Genomic DNA, 17,254 nt, shown 5'->3' with positions numbered 1-17,254 from the left:
CTGCTTGCGCAGCTGGCTAACGATTATATTCGAATATCATCCGTGGTTCGGCCGACAAAAATGTATTATATATATATATCGGTATTTTTGTGCGATAAGCTAATCGAATTTTATTTTGAAATTACTATGAATATTACTTAGGGTCGGCATACTTTTAAGATTGTTGAATAAATATATAATCTATTATTAATTAGATAGACATGCATACCTTTCTTCTCATGTATCAAGTGCACTGCTCTATGATCATTAAATTCAATCACACACCCATTAAAAAGTCTAGATTTCCCCCCTCTTCTAATCATCTTTTCCTTCCTTTTCAATATTCGTGATGTAACTGCATAGAATGGGCTCTACGAGAAAATCTTGACGTGAAAAGGAAACTCCAGTCCGAGATTCAGTTGAGGATCCATTGAAATTTAAATGCGGCAACAGATACGGAAAATACCATATTTCAAGGAAAGAGAATAAACATTGTAAGTTGCTGCACTCTTTAGTGGCAGTTGCGTAATTATATTTATAGCCAGAATAATTTAATAAGTAGAAATTGGATATACGATCAACAACAGTATATAGGTTTCTAACCGCAAGGGAACTGAGACTTTTTGACTTCAGTTAATGACAACAACGTGTGCATAATGCATAATGTGGGTTGGAGGGTGTGGTTCCCCCGCTCCGCTCCCTTCGTGCAGTTTTATTGCTGCGTTTGATCGGTGGGATGCGTCTTACTGTCTAGCGTTGATAATGTCGACGAATTCGGGCTTCAGGGAAGCACCGCCCACTAGGAAGCCGTCAATGTCGGGCTTCTTCGCCAGATCCTTAGCGTTGGCGGCAGTCACAGAGCCACCATACTGGATACGCAGCGCGGCGGAAACCTCCTTGGATATATTGTCGGTCAGCCACTGGCGCAGGAATGCGTGCACCTCTTGCGCCTGAAATAAAGTGTGGTGGGTGAGAATGCAAAAAAGATGCAAAAATGAAGCCAAAACTCACCTGTTCGGGGGTGGCAGTCTTGCCGGTGCCGATGGCCCACACGGGCTCGTAGGCGACAACCACGTTGGTCCAGTCACGCACCTTCTTGGCATAGGCACACATTTGACGGGCGACAACTTCGTTTGTCTTGCCTGCCTCGCGCTCATCTAAGGTCTCACCGATGCAAGCGATTACCTTGAGGCCCTCGGCCAGAGCGTGCTCTGCCTTCTCGGCAATGAGCTCGTCGGACTCATTAAATATGGCGCGACGCTCAGAGTGACCCAAGATGACCCAATCGGCCCCGATATCCTTGAGCATGGCGGGCGAGATCTCGCCCGTGAAGGCGCCCTTGGCCACCTTGTAGGCGTTTTGACCGGCAACGCCAACAGTGCAGGGCAGCAGATTGCGGGCGTACATCAGGTAGATGGCCGGGCATCCGATGACCACCTCAGTGTTGGGGTCCAGAGCGGCGCCGCTTAGAGTCTTGCTTATCTCGGCGATGGACTTCTGGTCGCCGTTCATCTTCCAGTTGCCTCCCACGCAGAATTTTCGGGCGCTCATTTTGCTATGTGTGTTGGAATTTGCGTAGAACTGCGCGCCGGGAAAGTGTGCAAGGGTCCGCGGTAAATGAAAGAGTTAAGTTAGATGTTGAAAACGTTAATTTCGTTACGGGCAGTGTTAAAGGGAATGAAATGAATAGAAATTCGCCGTCAACTTTATCGTTTTTGCTTAGCGAATTTCGACGCACCCACCTCGTATAAAATGTACTGATATGATGTGCTAACCTTCTTTTGACCTTCATACGTCTTCCACTGGTGCTCGAAAAGCTTTATGAAAACAGCTGTGAACTTCTGAGCTTGCGGTGCGACGCTTTTGGGCACGTCTAGTAGCATGGTCTCACAAACGCTCGGGTTGTTGTCCATGGTTGCGCGAGACAGTGCCTCATTCTGATGAGCGTGCCAGACGCTATGCGCTCTTCCTCCGGTCACGCGTAAAAATTGAATCATATTGTCTAAAAAACTAAATTTGACATATTCGCATTAAATTAGTTGAATACTAGGAATAAGCCTGCTTGAATCATTCTAACCTGGAGTTTCCTGTTACAATTTAGCCAAATCGATTCCAAAGCTTTCGAAATTGCTTTTGAACAAAAAATAAATAAATATACATATGTACATACATAAATACATATATACTCTTTCTAAGAGGCAGAAGCATTTTAAAATATCACAGAACCTTATTGAAATTTGGCGTTAAGCTTCTAAAATCGATTATATGATTTATTTATCTTCAAACTTAAAAATAATTCTGATTAGCTTCATGGCTTAGTTTTACAGACGTTCACAAACAAATAATTACACCCACTATACACCGTACACATGCATACATACATACTTACATACATATACAAATAGGACCAAACAGTAAGATTGCACAAATTTATGCAGTCATCGACTGCACACATAAATATTTCAACAGAATTTAACATTATTTACAGAAATAGCAGTTCCATACATTAATTGGTAAACAAAATAAATGCGCGTAACTTCCTAAGAATTCAACTGCCGCTGTATCTGGATCCGACTAAACACAAATCCCAATGCTGTTAAGGTCTTCCTAATGCGAAAGGGAACTAATTAAAACCATCAAGTACTTAAAATATAAGCCTTGACTGGCGAGTATTTGCCTAGGGACTGCTCTGGGTGGAGTCGTTGCTCTCGTCTACTGGTCAGCTCTCTGAACTAGCAGTGGCCAGGGACGGTGTTGATGCAGAGGCTGTGCCTTCGATAGCCAGGTTGTGTGCTGGCATGGGTGCGTGTGTGAGTGTAGGTGTGAGTGTTGACGACACAGGTGAATCCGTCGAAGTTGAGGTGGCCCTTGTGGCATGCGGTTGAAAGAAATGAAACGGATTGGAATGCTGCATGAAGCTGCCCACCGATCTCAGAGGGCTGAAGAAGCTCTCCTGGTGGTGATTTGGAGGCGGTTCTTGGGGATCGCTGTTGTTGCCATTTTGCGAAGGGACTACCTGTTCATGAGAATCGCCATGATCACGCCCCTTGATGCTGCAAGTGCAGGATCGGCTTTTCTTGAGCGAGTTCCTGGTTAGGGCGGTTCCTTTGCGGTACTTTGGCTTATGGCCCGTTGAGTCTGGACTCGCCTCGCTATCTATGACATAGACGCCAGTGGTGAGGCTGGTTGCTTCCTTGGACGACGGTCCGGTGATGCAGTGGGCGCTGTTTGAGTTACCGGAATAGAGTTTTGCCCGCAGAAGAGCTGGAAGCGGACCATTGGTAGGCGAGGTCTGCGTGGAGCATGGCCTGGCTTTGGTCCGCTCCTGCTGCAGGGATAGGTCTAGATCGTACTGCAGCTCGTGGATATTGCTTGGTTGGTTCTGGAGGTCTGTATCGTCGGATCGAAGTTTCTCGCGCATTACAAGGGCCAATGATCTACGAAGCTCTGCGGGGTTCACACCAGTCTGAGTAAGAGTGCCAGGATCAAAGACATCTTCGAAATCTAAATCTTCACATTCTCCGTGGTCCAGAACTTCGACATCTTCTTCCTGACTGGAGGAGTAGTTGTGGTTGTCGTATGAGTAGACACTGTCACAGCGAAGATGCATCCCATGGTTAACGGGTTGTGGAGGCGCTTTCTTATCAGGTAAGGTGCGTGGGCGGATAGAGATATTGCTGTCGTGATCACTTTCTCCCTTGGGACCCAGTCCCGCGGGGAGCGGAAACTCAAAGCTTATCTCGCCCAGTTCAGCACCGCTGGATGCCTCCATGATGTTCCACATCTCGCGCTCCATCTCAGTAGTAACGGAGGCGACGGCGGCCACCGTCTGGTTGATGTTGTTGAAGCAGGGCGAGACCATACCGCATTTGGGAAGTAGCTGGGAGCTTTTGAGCGCCTCCTGCTGTTGCCGCAGCCAGATTGGTGAGTCTGCAGGGGAAAGGAATAATTTGCTGGATCTTTGGTGTGTAGCCGGTTTGGCCGGTGACGACGCGCACTCACACTCACCCACATAGAGGCGCGGCTGCGTGGAGCGCATATTTGAGTCCATCGACTGGAGGCGGTGCTGGCTGGCCAAGGAAAAACGGTGGGTGGCCTCCGCCTGCTGATCGATGTCAACGCCCATCATCTTGAGCAGCAGGTTCTTGAGTGCGGCCCGGAAGTCTTTGAGGTGGTAGGCGTAGAGAACCGGGTTTACGGCAGAATTCAAATGTGAGAGGATAATGCAAAAAAGCGTCAGCTTGGGATGGACATAGCAGTCCGGGCAGAAGGCCTTGATGCAGTTGATCGTGTAAAGCGGTATCCAGCAGATCATAAAAAACAGCACAATAATGGAAAGATTTTGCGTAGCTTTCACGTCCCGCTTTCGGGCCGCTCCCAGCACTCTTAGCATTGTACCCGCATGAGCACCACCCCTTCCTGGCATCACCTGCATGGGTGCTGTAGAGGACCGCCGGCTGAGTTCCGAGGAGGGATTCATTGTGACGATCTGGCGCACCTACAGGGAGAGCAGCATGATATAGGATGAACAATTCATATGCAGCCAAAGGTTCAAACTCACCTGCTTGATGATGACGCGATAGATGTGCGTGTAGAAGGCCAGCATCAGCAGCGCCGGTGTGATAATCGTGGCAAAGTACAGAAAGACAAGGTAGTCGTAGTCCATTACCTCCACAAATAGGCACTCCTGATTGTGGGCCACATCCGCATGCCAACCGAAGAGCGGCAGGAACCCTACTATCGTTCCGGCCACCCAGCACATTGATATGATGACTGCAACAGACAGCAGAGGCGAATTATAAGCAAAAGGGTTAAAATCTGAAGCCCGTCAAGTGAACTCCTCCGACGTCACAGTGATTGTGAGATTGTGGCAAATGGGAATTGGTAAAGTGCCAGCTAGCAATTTCGCTGCCATGTGACTGAACTCTCTTGCTCTCACAAAATGACGCAAATGACGAAAATGAATCTTGGAGGGTCGCTTAGAGTTGCGGACATGTTATTACACATAGTCAACAAGGGGAGTGTGGTCCTAAATGCAATTACATAAGTTTTGTTCAATGAAATAGTAGTGCAGCACCACGTCACTTTCACAACTCTTTTTGAGACCCTTTTAAGCTTTCGAATTAATCAGGCATCCTGGATCATTTGCATTCCATCTTCTTGTGTTTCCTGGTTTTTGACACATATGTATGTACCTTTGAAATCTGCTGTTCAAAAAAATAGTAGTGTTTAGATTAATTAATTAGATGGTAACTATTTTATGGTAACTATTTTAACTGATTTAATTAAATTTTTTTTTGTAACTTGCATCTAGAGTTTTATTTCATTGAACAGGAGATCTCATGCGTTTTCAACGAAAGTAATGGAAAACCAAAAGATGGAATGCAAATGCTCCAGGATTCCATCTGGCTTGTGTATTTTTTAGGCACTACTATTTCATTAAACAAAACCTATGTACTTTCATTTGCCATTGGAAATGAGTCTCACAATCTACATTTGAAGAGCACCACTTCGGCTTTGGTGGCTTGGAAATACCAGTTGAAGAGATGTGTACTATTTTCTGCACTATAATTGTTGGCCAGATAAGCACTTCTTTGTGGTAGCCAATCTGCAACTCAAACATGGACAGTAGCCAGGCCGAACAATTGAGGTATATTAGCCAGACAAAGTCATTAGCAGCGAGACAACAAAGGCCCAACAAAGATGCAGCCTTTCACTTGCAACAATGTGAACCAAAATATAAAATATCCTCCCTCTTTCCCCAACTTACTAATTGCCGTCCGAGTGCGAACGTTTCGTGAGTATGCCATCGGATAAAGGATGGCCCAGTAGCGATCCACGGAAACGGCCACCAGGCAGAATATAGAGATTGTGCAGAGAACCACGAGCAGCGAGACGGTGAAAAGGCAGGCGTGCAGGTTGTGTGGTAGTCCGATGGAGGCCAGAATGGCAAACGGCACCCCCAAACTCCCCACTAGGAAGTCGGCCATGGCCAGGGAGACGATGTAGTAGTTAGTCCTGCGTCGCAGTTTTCGCTCACGGCGGAACACAATGATGACCAGGACATTGCCAATGATGCTGACGATGGCCACAAGGATCTCAAAAACGGTGTAGGGAATATTCAGATCGGTGGTGGGGTTGTCTGATAGACCTTGCTCCTCTGTCTTGGTGGCGGAACGGAGCGGTGCTATTGGCAGATTAAAGGATAGATCTGTAATGGATAGGTATCTGAACTCCGACATTTTCTCAAGCTTTGTATTTGTAATTGACTGTGTGGAAGGTAACGGACAGTGAGTTTCAATTAAATTGAAAGCTTCGTAATTGACACGAGGTCGTCGTAGCTGGAGCATCGAGAGCAGTTACACATGTTGAGCATTGCGTATTCGCCATGTCCCTCTGCTGCTTCTCAGCTAAGGGTCCCTTTTGCGGCTGCTTCGGTCTCAGTGTTAATAATTTTTTCTGTTAGTAATTTTTTTTTGTATTGTTGTTGTGTTGTGGCTGGTTGTAGTCGTCACATGATGCAGTTTTATTTGGCTGGAAAAATATAGAAATTAAATGTGTTTTTAAATGTTTGTGACTTCTCTGACATAAATAACTATGAGATCGTGACTTCTTTGAAAAGCCTTGACTGTTTTATTCATGAGTAAAAGGGTATCTGCATACATATGTTTGTGGAACATCGCGGCATAGGTCTCACTTTATGATCTCAGAATGGGGAACGTCGATTACCCTGACTTTCTCTGCAGGGTTGAAGTTAGCACGTCAGCCAGGAGTCTAAGAGTAAGTATTCTGCACTCTTTGTGGTCGGTTGCCATCGGACTAACTATGACAATAAGGAGCCCATCTGTATGGCTCTTCGTCAACACAATGCGCTGCTAGCTGGGATGCGATATGACTTTTGTCAGGGGAAGGGAGCCATCAGACGGTTACTTTCTGATATTTTTACATAAGTTTTATTTACATAAGTATGTCTGTAGGCTATTTGCCTTTTTCTATGAGTATGTGGTTTACCTCCTCAATATCTGCTTCGTGTGGACCAAATACAAAGCCTTAAAAGTATTAACAGGGCACCAGTCCCGGCAAGCAACAAAATCAATTGCCAGGCAATCGAACTGGAGCAGAGATGGTCACCGCATTTTCACCACATAAATTTCCGAGCATACTAGTGTGTATCCTCAGCGAGGAAATCTCGCCATTTAACCGCATCTCGAGCAGGAGAAGAAAGGCAAAGAGCAGCACGGGGTGACAATAGGATGGACTGGGATATGTCCTGCAGTCGGAAGTCATGGAAACCTATCAAAACACTCACGAATGGGTCTGTCTTTATAGTTGTCAGATACTGAAGTATTAAAAGTTACGATGACATTAGACCAGTGAGTTCATAAAGTCCTGACTACTCAATCATTCTGTAGAGGGTTTTTTATGTGAAAGTGAATCCATCAATCTATGACAACAATTTGCGGAACATTGAAACGTTTTCCATTTAATTGGCCCACCTTTGACCTGCTCGCCTTGCCATTCACCAACTTAATCCTGGTAGCAGCCGTTAAGTAAAAAGCGGCAAGTGGAAAATGAGAGGAAAAAGAAAATGGGGGAGTTACTTAATCAAGCCAGAGCACTTAGAGCCAGACAATAACCCGCTCGCTCTGACCTAAGGGTCCGCTAGGGGCTTGTCAAATTATCACCGTTGTTGAGCCAGCCCTTACGGGAGACACTCACTTATTTCCCAACTTATTGGCAATGGAATTTATGTTACTCTCCTCCATAACTGTTATACTCCCTTGCTGTCCCAACGAAACTCCCCGTAGACCCAGCCTCGCTTGCGTGTTAAGCTGGGTAGAAATTTCATGCTAGTCGATTCGCTTAATTGCGTTTTGCCTAATTAATTCAATCAAGCAGGAGGACAGAAGGACCCCAAAAGCACCAGGGGCAAGTAGCAAGTAACAGGCAACAGGCGGAATTTGCATTTCCTTTTCTATTTCCATTTCAGTTAAAAACTTAATCAACAAATGGCACAGCCATTGCGACCATGTATTGATTTAATTCATTTGGCAAGCTCAATTAGCTATACTAGTGGCCCTGGCTGTGTGAAGGAGCTCTGAAAGGCTGCTAAGAGCGGTCCCAGTTCACTGCACCTGACACCGCCAAGCTATGATTCCTTTTAATTTATTAGGTGTGTCTTATGAGACGCTGCAAATGACGAGCAGAATTACAATCCCGAGCTTTGACATGGGCATTGCTAGTTGCATTTTTGTTGCATGTTATCGTCACGGGCGAGGGCCTGCAACTGTCCTGCAGGGTGCACGGTCTATTAGCTCTATATAGACCAGACCGCTATAGTCGTCGGGGCACATGTGACGAGCTTCCCATGCCAACGCGCTAGCATGTTGATAGATAAGTCAAGCGATGGACTGTCTCTGTTACTGCCACCAATAGATAAACACGCCCAGCAAAGGTGAATAATACCTCACTAGCAATACAATGTTCAATGCATAGTTATGCCATGGCGGTGTGAATGATGACTGTCAATTCGACAATCGACCGTCAGCAATCGGCCTAAAAGTTATATGGCGGAGACACGAGTAAAGTCCGTCGGCTACCGCACTGCTCTGGGACGGGGTGACGTGGTGTCATTAACAGTCACATTGCTGGTGATAGCGACAGTGATAGGGTGTACCCATTCTCACCTTTTGTCCTGTCAACTACTAGACCAGTCTTTTTGCTATCTTTTCTGTACTATTTCGGCCGGCCAGTGGTGTTAACATATGAGTAAATTGTACGTAATTAAATGTTATGAGTTTTTTATCTTCGGACTTGCGTTTGCAGTTCTCCCAGAACTTAGCCTGCAATGATCTTTCGGGTTCCAGGCTGTCTCTCAATTAATCCACTATCGTAGGGTGGTAGAGCAATATAATCGAAAGTCAAATCAATCAAGACAGAGGAAGACAGAAAAACTCACAACAAGACAATACATGGAATTATTGCTTTCACATACAATACTGCTGACCATACAGGGAAGCGATTGAGGGTCCTTATTACACTAATCGACAAAATCTAACGTTTTTTTTCCTCAAGGCACAACAAAAAACTTTTTCGGAAAGATTTATTATTGTTTATAATTTATTATGCAACATTTTTTTGTATACCCGGTACTCAAAGAGTAAATTGGGTATATTCTATTTGTGCGAATAACGGTTGTATGTAACGCACAGAAGGAAACGTTTCCGACCCCATAAAGTATATATATTCTTGATCAGCATCAATAGCCGAGTCGATAGAGCCATGTCTGTCTGTCCGTCTGCTCGTCTTGTTTGTCGACTCGTTCTCAGAGACTATAAAAGCTAGAGCCACCAAATTTTGCATCCAGACTGCTATATGCTCACACTGAAACCAGTGTATTTCAAAAATGAGCCACGCCCCCTTCCGCCCCCGCAAAAAGGCGAAAACCTCGCAAATCTACAGTTTTGAAGATAAAAGAAAACGCCATTCCGTAGGAAATGCCATATCTATCAGATCACCAAATTGGGATCCGATCGGATCATTATTATAGCCACAATGGAGAAATTAATTTCCAGTGGCTAAACCCACCCTGTCCGGCAGCTTTTGTTGCTCTTTTTACATTCTCTCATTCACACTCTGCTTCTGCTTCACTCGGCCCCTGCCTCTGCCCTCCCCCTGGCGTTGACTCTTCCGACTTTTAACCACGACTCGGTTTTTAACGCTAGATGGCGCCACTCTCGAAAAATTTGCTGTGAAACCTATCGGTCATTATTGCACAGAATGTGCAGACCATTGGACCATCAAAGTTGCGTACAAGAAATTTTCATAGATGGCGCCACTTTCGAAAAATTTGCTGTGAAACCTATCGGTCCAAGAATGTACCAATTTTATTGCTGTTTTAAATATCTCATAAATTGGAAAATATTAACTGATCCAATTTGTTTGTTTTTTATTTAGTAGGCTTTTACTACGTGTTCTGTAATGTGAACGATATCTAGTGGTTGGCGATGTCTTCTACATCTATATGTAGTCCTGAGTGCCGGGTATAAAAGTTGTGACGCGTAAGAAGCGTCTCACACGTCCCTTCTCGTTTTTTTATGGCAGTTTGGCTTTTTAATAATTTTCAAAACCGGCATTTTTTGATAATGCTTTTTTCAGAGGTAGCGGTTTGTTGTTTGGCATAACTTAAGTATCTTAGATCCAGTTGGAAAAAACAGTACCATTCTAAAATGCAGCTAAAAATTGGACCCAAATACTTTGCGGTTTTAGCTTACCGTCTGGGAAATATTGAGCTTTCAAATGTAAAAATTCGAAAATTGCATTCATTTGTCGTCGTTTATAGAATTGCTTATCAAAATCTATGAAGAGACGTAAAAAAAAAACCGCTACATCTTAAAAAAATACTTTAAAAATAAAGTCTGCCATTAAAAAATGTCGTCCGACCAATTCGAAACCCCACATCTATCAGAAAATATTAATTTGGTTCCTTAGGGGAAAATCGTGTCGGGTAGTGTTACCCAGATGCAGCGCCTGCTCCATCAGCTGCCATATTCATTTTGTAATCAGTGGAAACCATAAAGGAGCAAGCCTTCCAGCCTCCTACTTTAGGAGTTCTAGTTGTTAGATTTGGGTTACGTAAAAAGAGACAGTGATCAATTTCATCAGCCTCCTTCCAGGCGAGCGGCCAAAGTCTTAAAGCTAGTGAAACATGTCGAGCTCGGAAATCATGGCTTTACATTAGCTTCTCCAGAGTTGTATGTTGCTTTATAGTGGTCGAAATAGGACCAAAAATGGCTCAGGAATGGTGGAGGAAAAATATTTATGGACTTTATAAGGATTATATTAAAATTAGCTTGTGCTGCAACAGTCTCATCCAAGCCTCTCTCAATGTGTCCAATGGTTTGGCACATTGGCATATTCTTGTCAACACTCACCCACTCCCCCTCCACCTGGGATGGGAGAAGAATTCACATTCCGCATCTACGTCTCCGTCGACGGAGGACAGCCCACATCGTTTGCATTTCTGTTGATTTTGGCGCAATGACACGGAGCTGGTTACAGTTTTTCGTGTGGCTTCTTCTGGCCCCTGTGTGTTGTCCATTTCCCTCCAGATCCCTCACCCTCAACCTCACTTTCGAGTGTTTTGCGCATCAGCTTTGAAAAGTCCAATACATGTGTCTTTGTGCGACTGGGTAGCTTATGTCCCGTCAGCTACGGGCTTGGAATGTCGTATGAGCTAGTCTGAATAAGGTTTTCACATGGCATTTTATGCGCATTAGCCTAAAAAGGGCCAGTTCTGGGAGGATCTCCTTGAACTATAAATGCTTAAGCATTACTTCACTCCTTCATCTACTTGTTTGCTGACTGAAAGGGTCTCTGCAAGTTTCCATAATTTGTGGCAGTTAAATTTAATTACGGTGCCCAAAACATGACCTTCAGTTTTTCTATACAACGCCAATTGCCTGTAACCCGACCAGGGAGTCTTGAATGGAGCCATAGGCCGGCCATGGCCTGCTAATTATGTTTGGAGAAGCAACCATTGGGGGCCATACATTATCCTTTCGTTTACCACCAGCACGGTGGCATAGTTAAAACAAGAAGTTGGCCAAAAACTGGCAAATTTTGTTGAAACTTGATGACTTGGCTGAAACAGCGGAACCATGGAATCCTCGGACAGAAGTTTCCAATATCCGGGGGATATGACTGGCATTGTCGCCTGCAGAGGTCGACAGCGCAACAAAGTTGCACATAAATTAAGCAGACAGAGTGCTGAGTTCGCGCCCGCTATTTTCTTGCCTTCTCGTCACTGGAAAGGGCCATTTAAAACGTTTTAATAATTGGCAGATTTGCATTTAAATGATCTTTGACGGCCATAGTATTGTTCAACTGCTGTTTATAATACGATACCCAAAATGGCAGTAGACACAGCCTGCTGCAACCCATCGACATTCTGGGATGTGTAGTTAAAAAAATTATTAATATCCAATTCGTATTCTCACATTTTTGGACCATGACGTTAAAGTGGATTGGATGTGAACAGAACGGTCGACGTGCATCAGATCAGGTAAGCCATGGCGCCCAGTCGAAATATTGCCTATTATATCGATGAATTGAGAGAGATCAGAGCCTGACGCACTTTCCGCGTTTGTCTTGATGCCGATGACTGTAATCGGGACGATTACTTTAATCACTGCCTGTGCATGCGTACCAACTGTGAATTATTCAGTCAGACAAATGTCATAAATGACCAGCTGGCTGAACCCGACTATGATTCCGAACGGTTTGTCGGACCACGAGAAGCAATTCATGTGCATTGCATTCCCTGCTTTCCACTCTCTGCTGTCTCTGCCGGACATTGGCGACTCTTGAATCATGCCTCTGTTCTATTTTTGTAATATGTAAAATTATTTCATATAATAATTTATCATATTCGGCGTGGCCAGGCGATGATTGCGGCAGTGTGACTGCCGACTTGTTTGCGATGCTTGCGATAAAGAGTAAGAGCAGTCAAGTAATCCACTCAGAATGCTAGCAGCGCTCTACAGTCCGGGTTTTCCATTTCGGGGAGTGCGCCGAACGGTGGCATCATTTAAAGGGAACTAATCCATGTCTGGAAACTACAGTGTCAACTGCAATATGCGTTTCTTTACGCTGCCAAATGAAAGCACATAAACGGATTTCCTTGGTTGAAAATTATGCTCGGACATACATACATATATACATAAATATGTACATATCAAGTATTTACAAGCAAGGAGTTGAAGGAACCCCACCTTCACAGCAAATAAAATGTTTTTATCCAGACTGACCGCTAAATAGGACTTCAATTGAGATCGAATCATGCACACTACCTTTTGGAGGAGGCCCCTTTATTCATTACAATTGGCTCTTTATCATCAGGTTGTAAAAATTCCCATAAAGGGTGGTATTAAATGGCCGAGTGATGTCAATCCTAGGTGAGCCACTCCCCTACCGCCACATACGACTCCAAATACACAGAGCACTACCTCATGATTCCCCGCACGTCGTTCGAGCTCATCCACTGGGATTTGCAATATGTCGCCAGCATATTCATCATGCCTCCCACACGTAAAACCTCCCCTCTTAATATGACCCACCTCGGGAGGTGGAGGGTTCTGTCAAAATATTGACAATTGGTCTTTAGTTGAAGTGAAGGTCGACTGTACATTAACTGCACACTCATATAAGGACACAAGTCGCGTTAATGGAAAGTCTGTTAGTCTTCTGAAAGTGCGGTATGGATGAGGGGTAACGTTAAGGCGTGGTCGAGTTTCTGTAAAGCTGCAACACTTTTGCGCCATACTTTTGGGACATTGAGAATGGTAAGTTTGCTGGGGAAATTAGCGCTCCACTTATATTCGAATTTAATGCTAATTCCGAGTCGATGCCAACTTATGTTTGCCTGTGCCCCTGCCACCGACTTGCTAAAATCCCAGGCTGTTTACTGCTTCGTGACTTTGTTGAAATTCGAATAATTGAATCGGAATCAGATTTGTCTGGTTTTGACTTGTCTAACTCTGGGCAAAAGAAAAGAGGCTATCGCCAGCGACTCGGTTTCGGGACTGAGTTTTGGAAAGTGCTGACGTCGGTGCTGTTGTTGCCGGATTATATATACGGATTATATGATGGTAGTTGCAATATTTATAGAAGCAATTGGAATGGAAGAAACCCCGACCTAATGAATCCTTTTTCTCTACACACTCGTTCTTTGCAGAGGAAGAGCATACGAGACAACCAACCTTCAGGTCTATCGCCTTCAAAGTGTGCCCGAATTACAACCGCAGACGATTCAGTGAAACATTGAGGGTAAAGCTCGTGGCAGCGTCGACGCAAACTTACGGAAATAAAATTGGCTCCTTGAGATACAGTACCCGTACTGACTCATAAAGTCCCCTGAGTGAAAGTTCAATGAAAGGGTACGCTCTTCTTTGATTTCTAACTGGTCTGCCGCGAAGTGCATTGTGTTTTTCACTGCGATGTCGTTTGTAGGCGTAACCGGAAACTTTTAATTTAATTAATTTATACACAATGGCGCAATCAACAGAAGACGGCCTACCGTCCCCGCGTCTTTCCCACGAAACGTCCCTTCCTTCTTTACTGGACGGTCTGGCTCGGGAATTGCAGTTACCAGCGCCGTGTGCATCTGCTAGATATCCATAGAAGCATTCTCAGAATGATGTGCTCTTACATACATATATATGTGAATATATGTATACATGACTGTACATATGTACATATTTATGTATGTATGTTCACATATACTCTCAGGTAGACCGCTTCCCTCTGGTTGGCTGTCGAGGCAGAATACTTTTGACGTTCACTAGGTTTCCTTTATTTGTTTCGGCTCGTTTCTGTTCGAGAGAAAATCCAAAAATTTGCGATAATTTGGGCTGCGTTTGTCTTTGGGCAACAGGTGAACTCTGTCTATTGATGCACTCATTTTGCTATTTCGAGATGATTTAATGCTCTGTTCGCCGACACGGTCAGTGGAATTGGAGACACGGGCGAGTACGGACAATGGCCGGATATTACAGTTATCAATTAGCCATAGTTGTACATGCCCGTTGCTCATAAATGCGGTGAGAGCAACAGGTTAGGGATAAACTTTCCCTGGGATATTGGTTATATGGTAATTGTCTCGTTTTTTTCTGGTTACAACTTAAGCATCATTTAATATATAGGTAGGTCGAGCACGTTCGAATCTTATTGCCTGTTTTTTTGGCCTAACATATGTTGTGTACTTTCCACTGCGAGCACATTCATATTATTTAGACAAATGCTCGGCAATAAAGGGTGCCATAAAGGAGGCCGCCGATAATTGCTTGCCAAAATAAGTGAGAGACAAACTAGTTACCTGAAACACAGGGAGGATCGATAATCGACTCTTGCCGGTGATACGACTTTATTGTTTCTCGCTCATGGTCAATTTTGGAGGAGGCTGCTTTGATGGGTTTCCATTGGATTCCTCTCCATACGCTGAATTCACCCAGTTCGGGACAGTTCCCACAGATACAACAATCACTTCCAACATTCGCCAATCACCTGTTGCGCCTTGAAATTCTCTCTTTTTTTTTGTCTGCGGAGGCGCTAATTCAATTGACACTTGTCAGCTTCGGTAAACAATAACAATTTGGATGGAAAACTTTTCCAAGTGCCTTAGTTTGGCATTTCATTCATATCCGCACTGAATTTGTTTAATAATTATTTTATGACACTCGCTCTCAAATCCAAACCTAAATTCCAAATCAAAACCTCGGATGCGAAATTCTTCCGCGCTGGCAATAACGAATCGCACAAAGCTCGACGGCAGAATGGATTCAAATGCGGGGGCTCTGACGGCAACCTTCCACCACCGCACGTACGAGTATGTCGGGCGGTGAATAAGGGTGTGTGGTGTGCTTTGAGGCAATGAGGTGAGTTCCGACGTGGTTGGCCACCCACTGAGCCTCTTTCCTTCCCGTTGCCGAAGCAATCGTAAAAAGGGAAAAATAAATCAAATATGTTGAGGTTTATGGTTTATGGCAGTCGTACTCGTGGTGAGATTTTCGATTTATATTTTGGGCCTTTGTAAATCTATATATGTCCACCTTTAGGGGACACAGAATTGAGCCGTGAATACAAGCATATATGTACATATGTTTACCCTCTACTTTGTGGTTCTTTGACTGATTAATAAATTTGAGTAGCCGCAAAAATGTACAAAATTTCAATCTCATTGTAATTCATTCAGTCTCATTGTAATTGATGACCAGCTTTGACCCAGCGGCAGGAGCTGAGAGGCGGATCGAATCGGGTCGGATCGGATTGGGCGGAGACGACACCTTGACTGACAATAGAAACAATTAGTGGAAAGGCGAAGGAAGGGACCGATTCAACATCGGTGCGGATGTTGGCTGTAAATGTGTCCAAGGGCACGCAGCCCCCGCATTAATTATTTAGCCATAATCAATTTGGGCGATTTTGTTGCTTTATGGACTGCCATCTCTGTCAGGCCCCTCTCCTGACCATAAACCAACACATTCCAGCGCTTGGTTAACAAAAAATTGTTGTCCGCATATTAATTGGCAGTCGTTGTTGCTACTGTTTCTACTGCGGGCGATCGTATTGTGTGTTATTAATGCCTTCATATACTGGAAATATCATTTTATTGACATTTGGCTCACGTGATTCGCCTGCAGAGTGAAAACCACCTCCACTTCACTCCACTGTTTGATTACTGGTAAACTTTTAAATGTGCAAACAACCTCAAACAGTGGCTCCCAGAGATTGCTTCGCTGCTTGCTTACTGCACCCGGAATAAGCGTAATATGCATGGCTATTCTTAACGAATTTACATTAGAGACGACCACCACTGCCATCACTAGACCATCAACACGTGTCGCCCATTGGGTGGCCATTTGCACGTCCATTTTCGGTTCTAGTAGGAAATTTCGTCGGAAATTTCATGTCCATAAACATGACCGCACTAAGTTGGGTGTAATGCCCGCAATAAATTAATTCGTTTATAAGTTTGAAAAGTTTATCGTGAGCGGGGGAAAGATTGCCAAAATTGCCAACCATTGGGAAAAATTTAATTTAAAGCTCGAAAAGCTTTCTTGCCAGCGCCATTACATTTACACAGACAAGATTTTAGAATAGTTCATAGAGGTGGTTTTATTCGATAAATCGGACTCACGTAGAGCTTTCATGTGAGGATGCACGCTTTGTTACCACCCATTACCCATTTGGCATTTATCTTGGATAATAGCTGAGGGTATAACCATGATGCAACTATACAAGGTGGTCCAAAATAGTCTACTAGCTATTCTGTTTATAAGTGCAAGTGGAAGGGTTCTGCTTAGTCAGTGTGAGTGGAACGACAGTAACCCTTAGATGGCATGGGGTTTAAAGTTGCTCATGTGAAAGAAAAGAGTTTAAGCTATTTTTTTTAATTTGAGTTTACAATATGTTATTACTTGAAAATTTTTTGTTCTTAGTAGATTTATTTTGCTTAAGCTCTTAATTCTACAAAAAAAAAGTAAGTCATTTAACCTGCGAATAATTGTTAATATGAGGGAAAAATTCTTCCAATGGACCAAAACGCCATTGATCCAGGTTATTATACCATGTACTCGAAGAGTAAATAGGGTATATTGTATTTGTGGGTAAAATTGGATGTATGTAACGCACAGAAAGAAACATTTCCGACCCCCTAGAGTATATATCAGTATTCTGATTCTTGATCAGCATGAATAGCCGAGTCGACAGAGCCATG

The 17,254-nt window shown here is 44.0% G+C and overlaps 2 protein-coding genes across 5 annotated transcripts; both read right to left on the bottom strand.

Moving 5' to 3' along the window:
* Positions 1-508: 508 nt before the first annotated feature.
* On the bottom strand, positions 509-1,907 carry LOC117591456 (triosephosphate isomerase). 3 transcript variants are annotated; one of them, XM_034284726.1, is made up of 3 exons: positions 1,722-1,907; positions 991-1,560; positions 509-929 (listed from the first exon to the last, which is right to left on the bottom strand). In XM_034284726.1, exons 1-3 carry the CDS (start codon positions 1,890-1,892, stop codon positions 723-725), a joined length of 948 nt encoding a protein of 315 aa, XP_034140617.1. In that variant the 5' UTR covers positions 1,893-1,907; the 3' UTR covers positions 509-722. The 3 variants fall into 3 exon arrangements, with proteins under 3 accessions (XP_034140617.1, XP_034140618.1, XP_034140619.1); XM_034284727.1 differs by having other exon boundaries at positions 1,755-1,907; XM_034284728.1 differs by having other exon boundaries at positions 1,718-1,786.
* Positions 1,908-2,182: 275 nt separating this feature from the next.
* On the bottom strand, positions 2,183-15,296 carry LOC117591455. 2 transcript variants are annotated; one of them, XM_034284724.1, is made up of 5 exons: positions 14,855-15,296; positions 5,750-6,513; positions 4,541-4,752; positions 3,982-4,477; positions 2,183-3,909 (listed from the first exon to the last, which is right to left on the bottom strand). In XM_034284724.1, exons 2-5 carry the CDS (start codon positions 6,327-6,329, stop codon positions 2,699-2,701), a joined length of 2,499 nt encoding a protein of 832 aa, XP_034140615.1. In that variant the 5' UTR covers positions 6,330-6,513; positions 14,855-15,296; the 3' UTR covers positions 2,183-2,698. The 2 variants fall into 2 exon arrangements, with proteins under 2 accessions (XP_034140615.1, XP_034140616.1); XM_034284725.1 differs by having other exon boundaries at positions 3,988-4,477.
* Between the last annotated feature and the right edge of the window lie 1,958 nt (positions 15,297-17,254).

This window comes from Drosophila guanche, unplaced genomic scaffold (genome assembly GCF_900245975.1).
Source record: "Drosophila guanche unplaced genomic scaffold, DGUA_6, whole genome shotgun sequence".
Lineage (NCBI taxonomy): Eukaryota > Metazoa > Arthropoda > Insecta > Diptera > Drosophilidae > Drosophila > Drosophila guanche.
The sequence above is the reverse complement of the archived record's forward strand: the minus strand, read 5'-3'. Positions and strand labels throughout refer to the sequence as shown.